This window comes from Rana temporaria, chromosome 10 (assembly GCF_905171775.1).
Source record: "Rana temporaria chromosome 10, aRanTem1.1, whole genome shotgun sequence".
Taxonomy (NCBI): domain Eukaryota; kingdom Metazoa; phylum Chordata; class Amphibia; order Anura; family Ranidae; genus Rana; species Rana temporaria.
In genome coordinates this window covers 12,911,797-12,931,404 of record NC_053498.1, presented here as the reverse complement: position 1 = coordinate 12,931,404, position 19,608 = coordinate 12,911,797, and the positions used below count along the sequence as shown (strand labels likewise).

At 47.2% G+C, this 19,608-nt stretch overlaps 1 protein-coding gene across 1 annotated transcript in view; it reads left to right on the top strand.

The window, feature by feature from the left end:
• Positions 1 to 19,608, top strand: part of LOC120916160 (sialoadhesin-like) — a 40,715-nt gene continuing 21,107 nt past the window's right edge. The window contains exons 1-5 of the mRNA XM_040326981.1: positions 1 to 70; positions 1,066 to 1,197; positions 1,481 to 1,840; positions 5,493 to 5,783; positions 13,150 to 13,392. Coding sequence (XP_040182915.1) covers positions 1 to 70; positions 1,066 to 1,197; positions 1,481 to 1,840; positions 5,493 to 5,783; positions 13,150 to 13,392 — 1,096 coding nt within the window. The remainder of the gene's footprint in view (positions 71 to 1,065; positions 1,198 to 1,480; positions 1,841 to 5,492; positions 5,784 to 13,149; positions 13,393 to 19,608) is intronic.

The following is a 19,608-nucleotide window of genomic DNA, read 5'->3' as shown; positions in this document are numbered from 1 at the left end:
ATGTGTGAAGAGGAAGAGAAGGCGAGAGGAGATCCAGCCGGGCACCTCACTGGATCGCTTGAGGACCCAGGTCAGTAGGTAGGGAGGTGGGGGAGGCAGCAAGCTTTAAAATGCTTTGAACCTTAATGCAGGGAATGTGTTAAGGTTAAACATCTTTTGGCTTTAGAGCCACTTTAAACTTGCTTTGGACAAACCTAGATCTATAATCACATAAAAAGGTAATATAAAACAAGCAAAAACATCCCCAAAATTCAAAAAAGAGCAAACTCGATGGAGCACTATCTTTTTATATTGGGAACAATGGGCCAGATTCACAGAAGAGATACGACGGCGTTTCTCTGATACGCCGTCGTATCTCTCAGAGTATCTATGCGACTGATTCATAGAATCAGTTACGCATAGATAGCCCTAAGATCCGACACGTGCAATTGTCTTACACCGTTGGATCTTAGGATGCAGTACCGCGGCCGCCGCTGGGGGGAGTTCGCGATGTATTCCAGCGTCGGGTATGCAAATTAGTTTTTTTTACGGCGATCCACGGCGGTTTTTCGTGTTCGTTACGTCGTTGCTAGTCTAGTTTCCCGTTGCAAAGTTAGTTGTCGTTTTACCTGCCCTAACTTTACACAGCCCATGTTAAAGTATGGCCGTCGTTCCCGCGTCGAATTTAAAAAAAAAAATTCTTGCGTAAGACGTCCGGGAATACGAAAGTATGCTACGCACGTCGCCGTTCGAAAAAACGACGTCACTTCGCGCAAAGCACGGCGGGAATTTCAAAACGGAGCATGCGCAGTAATTTAAATGGCACACGCCCCTTTGAATTACGCGGGCTTACGCCGGAGGCGTAAGTTTTCACGCAAGTGCTTGGTGAATCAGGCACTTGCGATGAAAACTTGCGGCGGTGTAACGTATATACGATACGTTACGCCGCCGCGATTCTATGTGAATCTGGCCCAGGATCCCTCTGTGTTTCTAAAGCAGAGATCAAAAAGATTTAATATAGAGGGTATATATATATATATTTATTTACTTTTATTTTATTTTTTTCCATTTTCTATCTTTTTACAGATTTTTCTATTTTCATGATTGTGAATACAGCTCTCAACAAGCAGCACAGAGAATGTGGGTTTTCAAAGGGAGTGTCTTCATTGTCCTATTTCAAGGTAGGAGTTTATGTGACTAGGCAAGCCAATTCTACATGTAAAAATCATAATTTTTTTTTGCTCGCAAATTACACATTACATTATGTATGTTTTTTTTTTTTTTTTTCGCACGGTATTTGCGCAGCAATTTTTCAAACGCGTTTAAAAAAAAACAGGATTACGAGCAGCATTCTCCTGGATCGGATTATGCTCCTAATCCGAGGTTCCACTGTACGTTAGAACATTTCTTGCCCTTCAAATTAAGTGCTCATCACACCGACGTAATACTGTAGCTTCCTATAGCTGGTAATGGACATGTATGTATTGGTTCTATTTTCCAGGCTCTCTATCAATATTTTTTGGCAAGGATTGGAAATTTCCCAGCACAATTAATGCTTTGGTGGGCTCCTGCGTGGAGATCCCCTGCACATACCCCCCGCCTAAGGATATGGGAGCTGCCAGTGTTGCTTGGTATCGCCTTCACTTGGATTACATGCATGTTTTTGACAGCAGAGCAAACTCATTGGTGGAAAAGCAATATCAGAAGCGAACCTCATTGGTACCCGGGAAAAACAGCTGTACGCTAAGGATAGACCCGGTGAGGAAAGAAGATAGGACAAGTTACTATCCAGGACTAGCTGAGAGGCCACAGGATAATGCATTCTCACAAGGCCTTCAGATCGTTTGGTTGGGTGTTACAGGTAGACTTTATTTTTTTATTTAGAAAATGTATTTCTGAAAATATAAAAAATGGATTGCATGCCGAAGGGGTTAGCAGGGCTGGACCGGGGCAACAATTTGGCCATGGACTTCATCCAGACTGGCCCACTTTGACAGGTCTCTCCCCCGGCCACCCAAGCCCCCTCTCCCCCTTCACTAGCCACTAGCCGTTCTTCTTTATTAGAGTAGAACGGCTGGTACTGGTACTCTTACAGGCAGTACCAGTGGGGAAGCTAGACATTATTTCACCCGGGGCAAAGAATCAGTTTGGTGCCCCCCCCTTACGGGACAAGATTAGGCAGACGTGAGGAACTCCCAGGCCATAGCTGTTGAGTCAGCTGTCTGTCCCCTCCCCCATGCTCCTCTGTCGTCCCCCCTGCTCCTCTGGTCCTCCCCCTGCTTCTCTGTTCCCCCCAGGTGAGCGCTGCGGGGAGGGAGAGGAGGTGAGCGCTGTGGGAGGGGAGAGACAGAGGAGCGGAGGGAGCGGCAGTCCGCTGTCACTGAAGCCGGCCCACTGAGCCATCGGCCCACCGGGAAACTCCCTGTAGTCCCAATGGCCAGTCCATCCCTGGGGGTTAGCGTTAGTGTAAGGTCTTTGTGGCAAGTCCTCACTAGAAAGATTTACGTAAATGTTCTGTACTGGTAATAAGTTGTCACCAAAATCGGAAATCAGGGCCTGGTCTCTGTTACAAGGGCTAAAAGCGGAGTTCCACCCAAAAGTGGAACCTTTACTTATTTGCTTCTTCCCTTTTAGGGGGGAGCGGGTGACAGGGACCTGTTTTTTGACAGGTCCATGTCCCCACTTCCGTGGCACCGTCCCTTGAAAGGTCGCCCCCCCCTCCTCCTTCCTCTGCCAGGAACCACCTTTAAAGCCGAAAGACTTCACAGCCAGTTTTCCGTAGTGAAGATGGCGGCGGCAGCACCAAAAATCGGCTAAGGTGCCGACATCTCGGGCCAGGCCCGGACTGGCCAAAGGGCAAACCGGGCATATGCCGGTGGGCCGCGGCGGCCCACGGGCCGGTTGCGGCCCGCGAACGGCCCTCGGCGGGCCGCATGTCACATCTCCCCAGGGGTGTAACAAGGGGTTGCAGGCTGAGAGGGGACGCCCAGTTTACCTGATAGCAGAGATCCCCCACCCCCCGTCACCAACACAGCGCCCCCCTCCTCTCGTCCTCTCCTCATGTGTCTGCCCCGCCCACTCTCCCCGACAGACACTGTTCTGCTGCCTAAGGGATGTGGGCGGGAATATTCAAGATAAAGCCAAACAGAAAAGAAAGATGGAGTCTGATATCCATCTAGTCAGTCCCTCCTGCCTCTGAGTGAGTACTGTAAACTGATGTAAGGATGCCCTTCATTCCCTTCTTTCTCTCTCTCTCTCTCTTCACGTTTCTTTCTTTTTCACTCCCTATTATCTATCTATCTTTATCTATCTATCTTCCTTCCCTTCTTTCTTTCTATCTGTATCTATCTTCCTATCTATCTATCTATCTATCTATCTATCTATCTATCTATCTATCTATCTATCTATCTATCTATCTATCTATCCACCTTCCTTTCTTTCTATCTTTATCTTTCTTTGTATCTATCTTTCTCTTTCTTTCTTTCTTTCTTTCTTTCTTTCTTTCTTTCTTTCTTTCTTTCTTTCTTTCTTTCTTTCTTTCTGCTGATGAGGCGGCACTGATGGACACTGACTGGCTGCACTGGTGAGGCTGCACTGATGGGCACTGATAAGGCGGCATTTATGGGCACTGATGACAAGGCACTAAAATGCTGCACTTATGGGCAGTGATATGTGGCACTGATGAACACTGATATGCGGCACTAATGGGTGACACTGGTGGGCGGTGAGAGGTGGCACTGATAGGCATTGATAGGCGGCACTGGTGGGGACTGATAGGCAGAACTGATGGGCAGCACCGATGAGCGGCACTGATGGGCATCACTGATAGGTGGCAATGAAAGCCAGCACTGACTGGCATTTCTAATGGGCACTGATTTCTGGCACTCGTGGCACTCTTTTGTAATCAAGGCACTGATGATCAATGCCCTGATAACATCTCTTGCTATCCCCTGCAAGGAGATACCGCCGGAACTCCGATTTGGCGCTAACTTCTTCTTTTGTTTAAAGGATAAGTTTACCTTAGGGAACATGTTCCACCCGTTTCCCTATACTAGCTGTCACTTTTTAAAATCAGCGGTGCTCCCCCCACAGGGCTCTGTGTGTGAATGAACTACAAGCCCGGGAACCTTTGCGCCCGTTGGCTTATCATTCTCAATGAACTACCATGGCACTGTGGAGCGCTGTGGTAGTTTGTTCATTCTTCCTGTCAGATTGTATCTGATTACCCATAAGGGATGTAAGGGGACACACATACTTTGACAGATCTGCAGAGTCCCCTAAAGCCAGAAGCGGCTCTAGGCTTTGTGAGGCCTTAGGCAAAACTTTCCTCATTCACGCCCATAATGAGAAAAAGTATTACATTTTTAGTGTAAAGTCCTTGCATGAGGAGATTGGTGCCGCACATCCGCAGGCAGTGCCATCATTCTTCCAGATGGTGGGCTCTCCCCTTCCTTCGTCAGGCAAATTAGGCCGCCGTGAGGCCCCTGTAAGCGTGAGGCTTTAGGCTACCGCATTATTTGCCTTATTAAAGAGCCGCCTCTGCCCAATGCTAAAGGAACTGCAGAGATACATAAACGGGGTGGGAAAAAAATGTTCATGGGACTTGGCCATGTACATACCCCATCAGGGCCGATCCTAGGCAGGGTGCACGGGGTGCTCCGCACCCAGGCACCGCAGAGGTGGGGGCGCCGAAGCTCTAAAGTGCTCCCCTCCCTCCTCCTTGTCTGTGTCCAGAGGCAGAGCGTGTGTAGCGGGTGCTGCAGTTCCCCATCCCGCTTGCTCTCTCCGCTGGCAACTGACAAGAGCGCATACCTCCCGCTGTCCCCGGAATCCGGGTTGGGTACCACAGCGGAGCCTATTATTGGAACACGTTTCCACTAATTAATTCTGTCCGGTGTGCATGGAGCAGTCTACTGTCTGCCCCGCCCCCTCTGCGTGTGTCGGCTCTTCTCCCATAGGCGGTGTGTTGAGAGGCTTCTGGGTTGGCCGGAGCTGCTGCCAATCACTCCCAGAAATGTTCTCCGAGTGCCACCATCCAAGTAACCAAAGATGCCACGTATGCCCCGCCCCCTGTAATGTGCTTCTGCTCCCAGCACGCCCAAGCTACAGGGATCTATTGGACAAGTACTGATCTATGGGGACACCTGATGTGGGGGGCTCTGATGGGGACACCTGCTGTGGGGGGGGCTCTGATGGGGGGCAACTGCTGGGGGGGCTCTGATGGGGGACACTAATGAAGACTTCTTAGGGGAGAATCTCTGTATTTGAGTCGTAGCCATAGAAACATGTGTAAAGGGGAGGAGTTGGTAAGATGACCACGCCCATGTGGGGGCGTCTGTGACCCTAGGATCGGCCCTGTACCCCATCACCGTGTTCATGCCATGAAATGACCAGGAAATGTGGTTTGCTATGTAGTTGCACCCAAATATACAGCAACTAAGGGGTGTCAGATATAAGATATTTCTAACAAAATAAACTCTTTTTTTTATTTTTTTAAACCTCCAATTTTTCAGATTCTCCACAACTTCCAACAATTACAATTCCCGAAAATATGACTGTAGGAAGACCTGCCAATGTTGCATGCTCTGCAAATCACACGTGTGGCTCCAGCCCGCCTATCATAACATGGAATAAACCCGGCCAGATCCGCAGGAGGTCGGAGGATCTGTTAGGAGGATACTGGAGAGAAAACTCAGAACTGGTCTATAATCCTACCCTTGAAGACGATGGAACGGATATTCAATGTACGATTATCCATCATAATGGATTCACATTACAACGGGAGTCAAGGCTGGACATCAAGTGTACGTATTATCAGGGCCGTTTGAAGGAATTTGGGGGCCCCAAGCAAAATGGGGGCCCCCAAGCACCCCCCCCCCGCATGCAAAGCCTACGTTATCGCTACACTAAATTTTTTTTCTATTCTTACCTCCCCTTCTTCCCTGTAGGCTGCCGCTGTAGCGTGGCTGAGCTCCTCTTCCCCCTGCCTCTTCCCCAGTCCCCTATCAGATAGTGCACTTCCTGTCAGTCTGGCCGGGAACAGGAAACTGAATCTTCTGTACCAAGCGCGGTACCCGGCCGGTTTGACAGGACTCCAGGTGGAAGGAAGAGGAGCTCGGCTACATCCTGGGAAGGGGAAGTTGGGGGCCCCAGGCCAACTCGGGGCCCCAAGCAATTGTTTGTTTTGCCTGTCCTGTAGCGACGGGCCTGCGTATTATACAGGGACACACCATTTAGGCCTTGTACACACGACCGAGTTTCTCGTCAAAAACCAGCAAGAAACTTGCTGGGATTTTTTTTTTGCCGAGGAAACCGGTCGTGTGTACATTTTTCGACGAGGAAACTGTCGAGGATCCCGTTGAGCCAAAAAGAGAGCATGTCTTCTTTTTCCTCGACGGGAATGGAGAAACTTGCCTTGTCAAGATCCTCAACAGCCTAACAAGGAACTCGACGAGGAAAATGATGTGTTTCGCCCGTCGAGTTCCTCGGTCGTGTGTACGAGGCTTTACACATAGTAGAAGTGATCGTGTGGCTTTGGAGCCACAGGAGTCACTTCTACTGTAGAACCTAAAACCGGTTTCACAACATATGAACTAATAAAATCATTAGTAAGACCTCATCTGGAATATGCAGTTCAGTTTTGGGCTCCAGTTCTCAGAAAGGATATCAGGGAACTGGAGAAAGTGCAGAGAAGGGCAACCAAACTGATAAGAGGCACGGAGGAGCTCAGCTATGAGGAAAGATTAGAGGAACCCAGGGCCAGATCCTCAAAAGAGATACGCCGACTTAACTGCTGTTCAGTCTGTGTGTAACTTTGGAAACGATCCTCAAAAGGATTTTTCCAAAGTTAGGCAGAAGATCCAGCATGTGTAATTGAATTACACTGCCGAATCTTAGGATGCAGTACCGCATCCGCCGCTGGGGGCATTTCGAGTCGAAATGCCGTTTCTAGTATGCAAATTAGCACTTAAGGCGATCCACAAAGCTTTCCAGCTTCCTTTTTGCGCCGTAAGTGTTATTTTGCAAGTGTAAAATTAGGGCTGGTTCTACAAAGTGTAAACTAGTCACACCATGTAAAAGCCCATTCCAGCGACGGCATTTGGTATGCATTCCCGAGGCAGAACTCCACGGCAATTTGTAAAGACAAAACCGGCATGGGTTCCCCCCCAGGAGCATACCAGGCCCTTAGGTCTGGTATGGGTTGTAAGGAGACCCCCCCACGCCGAAAAATTGACGTAGGGGGTCCCCCTACAATCCATACCAGACCCGTATCCAAAGCACGCTACCCGGCCGGTCAGGATGGGAGTGGGGACGAGCGAGCGTCCCCCCCCTCCTGAGCCGTGCCAGGCCGCATGCCCTCAACATGGGGGGGTTGGGTGCTCTGGGGCAGGGGGCGCACTGCGGGCCCCCCCACCTCAGAGCACCCTGTCCCCATGTTGATGAGGACAGGACCTCTTCCCGACAACCCTTGCCATTGGTTGTCGGGGTCTGCGGGCGGGGGCTTATCGGAATCTGGGAGTCCCCTTTAATAAGGGGGCCCCCAGATACCGGCCCCCCACCATAAGTGAATGGATATGGGGTACATCGTACCCCTATCCATTCACCTGTAGGCAAAAAGTTAGTTAGTAAACACACAACACAAGGCTTTTTAAAATATTTTATTATTCTGCTCCGGATGCCCCCCCTGTCTTCGTTATTAGCTCAATTAGCAGGGGGGGCTTCTTCCGCTCTCCGGGGGTCTTCTCCGCTCTCCGGGGGGGGCTTCTCCGGACTCCGGGGGGCTTCTTCCATCTTCTCCCCTCTTCCGCTGTTGACTCGGCGAACCCCGGTTCTTCTGCAGCTCTCCGGTGCCGTCTTCTTCAGCGCTGGCTGCCTGCTATGTTTGTGTGTTAGCTCGATTTCAAACAGGCAGCCAGCGCGGTCTTCTGTGACGTCAGGGTCTTCTCTTCTGTTCTTCTCCCCTCTTCCGATGTTGCCTCGTCGCCTGTTGTCGCTGTAATGATGGAAGCGCGCCTTGCATCCCAATTATATAGGCATCACCGTCCCATCATGCTCCGGCAGGTACCCACGTGGTGGGTGCCTACCCACGTGCACCCACCACGTGGGTACCTACCGGAGCATGATGGGACGGTGATGCCTATATAAATGGGATGCAAGGCGCGCTTCCATCATTACAGCGACAACAGGCGACGAGTCAACATCGGAAGAGGGGAGAAGAACAGAAGAGGAGACCCTGACGTCACAGAAGACCGCGCCGGCTGCCTGTTTGAAATCGAGCTAACACACAAAGATAGCAGGCAGCCAGCGCTGAAGAAGAAGGCACCGGACAGCTGGAGAAGAACCGGGGTTCGCCGAGTCAACAGCGGAAGAGGGGAGAAGATGGAAGAAGCCCCCCCTGCTAATTGAGCTAATAACGAAGACAGGGGGGGCATCCGGAGCAGAATAATAAAATATTTTAAAAAGCCTTGTGTTGTGTGTTTACTAACTAACTTTTTGCCTACAGGTGAATGGATAGGGGTACGATGTACCCCATATCCATTCACTTAGGGTGGGGGGCCGGTATCTGGGGGCCCCCTTATTAAAGGGGACTCCCAGATTCCGATAAGCCCCCGCCCGCAGACCCCGACAACCAATGGCAAGGGTTGTCGGGAAGAGGTCCTGTCCTCATCAACATGGGGACAGGGTGCTCTGAGGTGGGGGGGCCCGCAGTGCGCCCCCCTGCCCCAGAGCACCCAACCCCCCCATGTTGAGGGCATGCGGCCTGGCACGGCTCAGGAGGGGGGGGGTGCTCGCTCGTCCCCACTCCCATCCTGACCGGCCGGGTAGCGTGCTTTGGATACGGGTCTGGTATGGATTGTAGGGGGACCCCCTACGTCAATTTTTCGGCGTGGGGGGGTCTCCTTACAACCCATACCAGACCTAAGGGCCTGGTATGCTCCTGGGGGGGGAACCCATGCCGGTTTTTTCTTTGAAAATTGGCATGGAGTTCTCCCTCAGGAATGCATGCCGCTGTCATTTTTTTTTTTTCCCGACGCAACTTTTTTAAGCCGTCGCGATCCTCAAAACTCGGCGTAACGTAACTTCGCGCATGCGCAGTACGGCCGGCGCGGGAGCGCGCCTCATTTAAATGGGACTCGCCCCATTTGAATAGGAACGCCTTGCGCCGGCGGAATTTTAGTTACACAGCCTGAAATTTCTAGATAAGTGCTTTGTGGATCGGGCACTTAGGTAGAAACTTTAAGGCAGTGTAACTTAAATGGGATTTTTTAAGTTACGCCAGGTTTTTGTGGATCTGGCCCCCAATTTGTATTATAGCAGAACTTCAGTTAACCACTTGCCACCCGCCAATGACATATTGACGTCGGCAAAGTGGTTGCAATATCCTGACTGGACGTCATATGACGTCCTCAGGATATTGAGCCGATGCGCGCCCCCAGGGGCTCGCATCGCGGTGATCGTTGTTGCAGGGTGTCAGTCTGACACCCCGCAACATCGATCTCGGTAAAGAGCCTCTCACGGAGACCCTTTACCACGTGATCAGCCGTGTCCAATCACGGCTGATCACGATGTAAACAGGAAAAGCCGGTAATCGGCTTTTCCTCACTCGCGTCTGTCAGACGCGAGTAGAGGAGAGCCGATCGGCTGCTCCGCTGACAGGGGGGGGGGGGTTTGTGCTGATCGATTATCAGCACAGCCCCCCCGAGGATGCCCACTGGACCACTAGGGATGTAAAACAAAGGTATGCCACCCTAGACCACCAGGGATGACACAAATAATGGATGCTAATCAGTGCCCGCAATGGATGCCAATCAGTGCCCACAATGGGCATCACTGATTGGCAGGCATTGTTTGGCACTGATTGGCATCCATTAGTACAACACATACATGCCGCCCATCAGTGCCTATCTATGCCCATCCATGCCACCTATCAATGCCCATCCATGCCGCCTATCTGTGCCGCCTAAGCGTGCCTATCCATGCCGCCTATCCATGCCCATCCGTGCCGCCTATCCGTGCCCATCCGTGCCACCTATCCGTGCCCATCTCTGCAGCCTATCCGTGCCCATCTGTGCCACCCATCAGTGCCGCATATTAGTGCCCATCAATGCCACCACATCAGTGCCACCTCATCGGTGCCCATCAGTGCCCGTCAGTGCAGTACCATCAGTGCCCATCAGTGAAGGAGAAAACTTACTTTTTTACACTGGGCCAGATTCAAGAAGCAATTGCGCCTGTGTAACCATAGGTTACACAGCGCAATTGCTTACTTGCTCCGGCGTAGCGAATGCTCCTGATTCAGGAACATCGCTACGCCGACTGCAGCCTAAAATCTGCGTGGCATAAGGCTCTTATGCCACGCAGATTTTAGGCTGCATTCTTGCGTTGGCCGCTAGGGGGCGCTCCCATTGTGATCTGTGTATAGTATGCAAATTGCATACTACCACCGATTCACAACGTTGCGCGAGCCCTGCGTACGCAAATTACGTAGTTTGCGTACGTCGGGTTTCGCGTAAGGTTACACATCCTAATAGCAGGCGCAGCCAATGCTATAGGATACCCACGTTCCCGCGTCGCGAGATTTAAAATCTACGTAGTTTGCGTAAGTGAATCGTGAATGGCGCTGGACGCCATTCACGTTCACTTTGAAGCAAATGACATCCTTGCAACGTCATTTGCCGCAATGCACGTCGGGAAAGTTTCCCGACGGAGCATGCGCTCTACGCTCGGCGCGGGAGCGCGCCTAATTTAAATGATTCCCGCCCCCGGCGGGATCATTTACATTGCGCGCGCTTACGCCGGGCAATTTTGCCGGCGCGCCCTCGCAATTTACGGAGCTACTGCTCCGTGAATCGAGGGCAGCGCAAAATATTTGCGGGGGCGCAGGGCAAAATCGTTGCCCTGTGCCTCCGCAAATAAAGCGCAAATGTACCTGAATCTGGGCCATTGTTTTATAACAGAAACAAAAAAAATTACTTTTTTTTTTCAAAATTTTCGGTCATTCAAAGTGCAACAGCACTGAAAGCTGAAAATTGGTCTGGGCGGGAAGGTGTATAAGTGCCCCCCGGTATGGAAGTGGTTAAAAACAGAAGTTCTGCTTTTTCTATTGCTCCCACCTCCTCTGCAAGTAATGGAAACCTTTCTTGAGGGGGAGAACGGGTACCTAGTTTTGACATGTACCCATTCCCACATCAGCTTGGATCACCCAGGCCATCTGAACGGAAGTTGCATCCCCCTTCCTGTCCAGAACCTCCTGGGACACTTTATAGGTCCCTGAAGGCTGCAGGACCATTCCATACCCACTCCCAACATTTTTAGATGGGAATGAGGGACACCTACTTGTGCAAACATATGTAGGCATAGGACACACCCCCATGACACACCCCTTTAACTACTTGAGCCCCGGGCCTTAGTCAAAAGACGGCCTCAAGGTGGCTCAATAAATCCGGGAGGACGTCTTTTGACGTCCTCGGGCCACTCGTGGGCGCGCACGCAACCGGCACGCCCCCGAGATGCCGATGCGCGTGCCTGGCGGTCGCGAGGTACCCGCGATCGGCAATGACAGAGCAGGGACGTGGAGCTCTGTGTATAAACACAGAGCTCCACGTCCTGTCAGGGAGAGGAGACGGATGCTGTGTCCCTTGTACATAGGGACACAGCATCGGTCACCTCCCCCAGTCACCCCCTCCCCCCACAGTTAGGCTGCATTCACACCTTGGCGTACTTAATCGCGATTTGCGGCGACAAAACACCGCGATTGTGAATGCAGCCTAACCCCCAGGTCCACATCTCCTATGCCGAACGCCGAAGCCGCCTGAAAAAAAGGGTCCGGGACTTGTTTTGAGCTTCAGGCGTACGGCGTTTCGGCGTTCGCCGTTGAGATGTGAACCATCTCCATAGAGGGCAATGTAAAATCACCCCTCCAGCGTATTAGGGGCTGCTGCGGCGACGCGCTTCAGGGGTATATACGCCTAGGTGTGAATGGAGCCTCAGAACACACCCAGGATACACATTGAACCCCTTTCTCGCCCCCTAGTGTTAACCCCTTCCCTGCCAGTCACATTTATACAGTAATTAGTGCATTTTTATAGCACTGATCGCAGTATAAATGTGAATGGTCCCAAAAATGTGTCAAAAGTGTCCGATATGTCAGCCGCAATATCGCAGTCCTGACAAAATTCGCAGTTCGCCGTATTACTAGTAAAAAATAATAAAAAAAATGTCAGAATTCTATCCCCTATTTTGTAGCCACTATAACTTTTGCGCAAACCAAAAGTTAACCCCTACAGCGCCCCCTAGTGGTTAACTCCTAAACTGCAATTGTCATTTTCACAGTAATCAGCGCATTTTATAGCACTTTTCGCTGTGAAAATGACAGTGGTCCCAAAAATGTGTCGAAATTGTCCGATGTGTCCGCCATAATGTCGCAGTCCCTAAAAAAAATCGCTGATCGCCGCCATTAGTAGTAAAAAACAAAAATTATTAATAAAAATGCAATAAAACTATCCCCGATTTTGTAAACGCTATAGATTTAGCGCAAACCGATCGATAAACGCTTATTGCGATTTTTTTTTTTTACCAAAAATAGGTAAAAGAATACGTATCGGCCTAAACTGACGGAAAAAAAAGTTTTTTAGATATTTTTGGGGTAATTTTTTATAGCAAAAAGTAAAAAATATTGCATTTTTTTCAAAATTGTCGCTCCATTTTTGTTTATAGCGCAAAAAATAAAAAACGCAGAGGTGATCAAATACCACCAAAAGAAAGCTCTATTTGTGGGAAAAAAAGGACGCCAATTTTGTTTGGGAGCCACGTCGCACCACCGCGCAATTGTCAGTTAAGGCGACGCAGTGCCGAATCGCAAAAAGGGGCAAGGTCCTTAACCTGCATAATGGTCCGGGGGTTAAGTGGTTAAAGCAACATACAGCCGCCTTCACCTATCCATGTGTTTGGGTGGCTGCGCGCAGCAACAGATCATCTGGCTACCAAAATGACACTTTATGGGCTTACGTGTGCAAAGTCTGAATCTGGTTGTTATTTTAATCACTTTGATGTCATCTGCATTTATCTTTTTATTTATGAATGTGTTGAATGTGAATGTGTTTATTTATGAACAAGTACATGCATTATTATTCCCTTCTGTCCATTCATGACTCTGCGTCTGTTCTGTAGATGCCGCTGCTGAAGTTGAAGTTATTAAATCTCACACAACAGAGGGCGCCATCGAGCTGAAATGCTTCTTCCTTAGCAGCAGACCTGCTGTGACTCATTACACTTGGATCAAAGATGGATTCCAATTAAAGGAAAAGAAACGCACCCTTCAGATTGGCAGTCATGGTGACAACTCTGGGGGTTATACTTGTATCGCACACAATGCAGTTGGGAGTTCTACCTCTGTGGAAGTTGTTATTACAGGTGAGTGAGCTTTCTGCTTCCTTAACCACTTTCAGCCCCGGACCATTTTGTTGCTAAAGGACCGGGCCCCTTTTTGCGATTCGGCACTGCGTCGCTTTAACTGACAATTGCGCGGTCGTGCGACGTGGCTCCCAAACAAAATCGGCGTCCTTTTTTCCTCCACAAATAGAGCTTTCTTTTGGTGGTATTTGATCACCTCTGCGGTTTTTATTTTTTTTGCGCTATAAACAAAAATAGAGCAACAATTTAGAAAAAAATTCTATATTTTTTACTTTTTGCTATAATAAATATCCCCCAAAATATATAAAAAAAAATAATTTTTTCCTCAGTTTAGACCGATACGTATTCTTCTACATATTTTTGGTAAAAAAAAATCGCAATAAGCGTTTATTGATTGGTTTGCGCAAAAGTTATAGGGCTAGATTCATCAAGCCCGCCGTAAGTTTGTGCGGGCGTAGCGTATCCTATTTACGCTACGCCTCCGCAACTTAGACAGGCAAGTGCAGTATTCACAAAGCACTTGCTCCGTAAGTTGCGGCGGCATAGCGTAAATCTGCCGGCGTAAGCACGCCGAATTCAAATTTTTAAGAGGTGGGCGTGTTTTATGTAAATAAAACATGACCCCACGTAAATTACGTCTTTAACGAACGGCGCATGCGCCGTTCGTGAAAGAATCCCAGTGCGCATGCTCAAAATTCCGCCGCAAATCGTCAATGCTTTCGACGTGGACGTAATTTACGCAATCCCTATTCGCTAAAGACTTACGCAAACGACGTAAAAAATTAAAATTTCGAAGCGGGAACGACGCCCATACTTAACATTGGCTGCGCCTCCTAATAGCAGGAGTAACCTTACGCCGAAAAAGCCTAACGTAAACAACGTAAAAAAATTGCGCCGGGCGTACGTTTGTGAATCAGCGTATCTAGGTCATTTGCATATTCTACGCCGAAAACAACGGAAGCGCCCCTAGCGGCCAGCGTAAAAATGTACACAATTACACGCCGCAGTATTCAAGTTACGTCGGCGGAGGAAGCCAATTTTTTCAACGTATATGCCTTTGAGAATCGGCGTAAAGATACAACGGCGCAGATTTGAAATTATGGCGGCGTATCTGGAGATACGCCGCTGTATCTTCTTGCTGAATCTAGCCCTTTGCCTCTACAAAATAGGGGATAGATTTATGGCATTTTTATTAATATATTTTTTTTTTACTAGTAATGGCGGCGATCATCGATTTTTATCGTGATTGTGACATTATGGCGGACACATCGGAACACTTTTGACACTATTTTGGGACCATTGTCATTTTTACTGCGATCAGTGCTATAAAAATGCACTAATTACTGTGAAAATTACAAAGGCAGGGGAGGGTTTAACCTGTAGGGGGCGTTGAAGGGGTTAAGTGTGCCCTAAGGCTGCATTCACACTCGTTTTTGGTTGTTTTTTCCTGCGTTTTGTCGCGCGTATTCATGCGTATTTGCGCGTTTGCATACAGCGTCGTCTGACGTTTTTGTACTTTTATTTTAGCCAATAGGAAAAATGATCATCTTTTCATCACTTGTTGCTATGTTGGTAGATTTTTTTATCTTCTGCCTGGGTGAAAAGTTCTATTGATTAAAGCGACAAAACGCCAGTAGAAACGCTCGTTGACGCGCTAGACGCTTGAATCGAGCGTTTCCATTACTTTCTATGGGAAATACAAACGCTCAAAAACGCCCAATTCGTTTGAGCTTCAGGCGTTCGGCGTCAGGCGTTTTGGAGTGGAGATGTGAACCATCTCCATAGGGAATAATGTATTTTTTTCCCCTCTAGCGTTTTGGAGCGTCGCACTTCAGGCGACAAAACGCTCAGGTGTGAATGGGGCCTAAGGGAGTGATTCTAACTGTTAGGGGGCGTGGCTTGGCATGTGACATCACTGATTGTCGTTCCCTATGACAGGGAACAGGCGATCAGTGACAGGCTCACTAGGAAGAACGGGGAAAGGTTTGTTTACACTTACCTCTCCCCGTTCTTCAGCTCTCGCGGGACACCAGCGGCGATCGGGGTCCGCGGGCCCCGAAGCTCAGGACCGCGTCGCGAGCGGGCTCTTAAAGGCGATGGGGGCGGGGGGCCTCTGTGCGGACTCTTGTGATCATGGAAAATCTTAGACTGTTTTCCTCGATCCATCAAGTTCATGGCCAACGCCCTTCGGACAAAAGTCCTGCGCTTTGTCCATGGAAAATCCGATCGTGTGTACCGGGGTTTAGATAGAATTCTGCTTAAAATATTTAGTTATTTTTTCTAAGATTTATTCTTTTTAAAAATGAATTTGGGACTCTACACATATATAGAAAAATAAAAAATAAATCTGCGCTATCAGGGTGACAAGCAGCTACATACAATCCAGTGAAACCAAGGAAAGAAATACAAACAAAATACAAAAAAATGCAGCGCTAAAAATGAATAGTGGGAAGACCGTGATGTCTATGTTCGACATTCACAGGTATCAATGTAAATAAGTGAATCCATAAAATTAAAAGTGGTGTCAATTGTTATAGTGAAAGCACTATGGACCTTATTAACAAGGCAATATCTATATATGCATGAGTCCACAAGAATATACGTGAAAATAAAAGTCCATATGCATAAACGTGGAAAAAATGTAGAAATTATTTTTGTTGAAATCATCAATGAGAGATCATAGTGACAAGACACCCACGGTGATTCTATTGGAATGTGAAGATAGTGATAACGCCCACCACCAAAGGGGAGGCTTACCGGATGCGGTGGACCCAAATGAGCTTATACCCAAAGGGTCAAATAGGCTTGTAGGCAGTACAGATAAGATGGTGCAGGAACACGCCAACGCAAACGGTCAACAAACAGCGATAAGATCTTCGCTTGGTATCAGGTGGAGGGGGTACCTCAGCTAGGAGATGGCTCATACAGTTGGAAGAGCTTGCCCAAATTATGTGGAGGAAAACGAAAGGCACATAGCGTGATACCGTAAAAACAGAAACGTTTATTATCGGTTAAAAACACTTACAGTTTAGTGGATAAAAAAGGACATCAATGTTTGTAAAGTGCATGGCAGCAGTAGAGTCCCGACATGTTTCGCTACAACTAGCATCGTCTGGGGTGAAACCCTACTGGTGCCGCCATGCTTAAATTTAAAATCTGACCTCCTTGGAAACACACCCCTAGGGGATCGTCCAATGGGAATGCACTTCCGGGTCGCCTCAGTAATAATAAATTGTTTAAATATATAATAAACAAAGCATATAGATTCTGTGTTCCAATGAATATTATTGTCATTTGAGGCTAATTTATTATTTAGAATGCACTAACCTGATCCGTTTGTGAAATAAGACAAACAGTCCATAGTGATCTGGTGTGGTGGAATCACATTGTATAATCACATATGACTCCAGGATGGAACTCGGGGCCAATGAGATCAATCAAGGTCACTGTGTGAGGGACGTGGATCAATAGTTGATTCGATCGCTGTTCCGGGTCCAGCCGGCATTTGGGTCACGTGACCGCGCTGAACGAAGGCGCATAAACAAACCGTCATGAGACGCGCCAGTTTGTTCATTCGCTCCGCGTTGCACAACCCGATGGAGTGACATGTGTGATGGGCGTGTTCTCACTGGTACATAGTGCGTACGTGCGTATATGCGTGCGTTGCGCTCCACGTTCGAATGGATCCAGTGCGCTGCGCTCCACTATGCGTTCCGGGATGCGGAAACGAACTCACTGTCCCGGCAGACGCAAATAATATATATTAAATAAAACAGGGGATAAACGTGGAAGTAACGTAAAATTAAACTATCACTAAAACGGTAAAGTGTGGTGGAATAAAAATTTATTTACGTACATAAAAATTGTAAAGGTAACTCATTGATTCCATAATAAGAGTCACATTAAGGGGACAGAATGTATATTGGCTATGAATGTCAATAAGCATCCACATTTATAAAGCATGACTAATGCCCCCTAGAAAGGTAATATAAGCATATAGGGGATATTTTATAAAGGGAGAATTTACCCAATCCATTGGGTCTATGTCCAATTACAAGTATGAGCGTGTGAAACTACAGAGACCAGGAAATGACATTCCCCAGAACGAACCCCTATGCAGGCTATAAATTGAACAATAATATCTATAACCATATTAAAATTAATACGATACATGTTATTATATGTATACATAAAAATCTAAAACAATAATAAAACAGGTGTGAATGAAAGAAAAGAAATAAATGTTGTTTCATAGAAACATACCATATAGAAATAATAATATGTCTCAAATGGAACTGATGTATTAAAAATGTATAGAACAATAAATGGTAGATAGGGACATCTGTGTGTTTCCTAGGATTTATTAATAAAAGAGTTGATGTCCCACTCTACATTAAGGCCCAATGGTGTGTGTGTACCCAATTCATATATCCAGAAGGTTTCGAGTTGAGACACCCCACGGGTTTTTGGGCTACCTCTCCATGGCGACACAAATTGATCTATAATAAGAAATTGTGTGCCAGTGGGGTTCTGGGCATGATGTTTTTTATAATGCCTGGGTACAGTATGATAAATGTCACCGGCTAAAATAAGAGCTATATGCTCAGCAACTCTTACAGAAAATTTCCGGATAGTGCGGCCAACATATTGCTGGCCGCACGGACAAGTGATGAGGTATACAACGTACTTAGTTGAACAGGTACAGAACTGTTTAATAGGATAAACTTTCCCGGTTGTTGTGGACCGAAACTCAAGGTTCTTAGTCCTGCCTGAGATGTTATACCTACATACCGTACACTTCTTACAAGGATGGTAACCAACTAACTGGAAAAAGAAAGAAGGGCGTATGGGGGGGTTGATGATATTCGGGGCTATTTTGCTTTGAAGTGATGGTGCACCCCTGAATATAACTTTGGCTCGTTCGGGTAGAACGGATCCCAAAACTCGGTCATTTCTCAATATATTCCAATGCTTGGAAACAATGGATTTGACTAGTTTATGTTGCATGGAGAAAGACGTGAGCAATGCCCATTTGAAACTCTCATCTTGTTCTCTTTTTGGTTTGACCTCTAATAAGGAACTTCTATCTACTTCAAGCGCCCTTACGCCCTTCTTTCTTTTTCCAGTTAGTTGGTTACCATCCTTGTAAGAAGTGTACGGTATGTAGGTATAACATCTCAGGCAGGACTAAGAACCTTGAGTTTCGGTCCACAACAACCGGGAAAGTTTATCCTATTAAACAGTTCTGTACCTGTTCAACTAAGTACGTTGTATACCTCATCACTTGTCCGTGTGGCCAGCAATATGTTGGCCGCACTATCCGGAAATTTTCTGTAAGAGTTGCTGAGCATATAGCTCTTATTTTAGCCGGTGACATTTATCATACTGTACCCAGGCATTATAAAAAACATCATGCCCAGAACCCCACTGGCACACAATTTCTTATTATAGATCAATTTGTGTCGCCATGGAGAGGTAGCCCAAAAACCCGTGGGGTGTCTCAACTCGAAACCTTCTGGATATATGAATTGGGTACACACACACCATTGGGCCTTAATGTAGAGTGGGACATCAACTCTTTTATTAATAAATCCTAGGAAACACACAGATGTCCCTATCTACCATTTATTGTTCTATACATTTTTAATACATCAGTTCCATTTGAGACATATTATTATTTCTATATGGTATGTTTCTATGAAACAACATTTATTTCTTTTCTTTCATTCACACCTGTTTTATTATTGTTTTAGATTTTTATGTATACATATAATAACATGTATCGTATTAATTTTAATATGGTTATAGATATTATTGTTCAATTTATAGCCTGCATAGGGGTTCGTTCTGGGGAATGTCATTTCCTGGTCTCTGTAGTTTCACACGCTCATACTTGTAATTGGACATAGACCCAATGGATTGGGTAAATTCTCCCTTTATAAAATATCCCCTATATGCTTATATTACCTTTCTAGGGGGCATTAGTCATGCTTTATAAATGTGGATGCTTATTGACATTCATAGCCAATATACATTCTGTCCCCTTAATGTGACTCTTATTATGGAATCAATGAGTTACCTTTACAATTTTTATGTACGTAAATAAATTTTTATTCCACCACACTTTACCGTTTTAGTGATAGTTTAATTTTACGTTACTTCCACGTTTATCCCCTGTTTTATTTAATATATATTATTTGCGTCTGCCGGGACAGT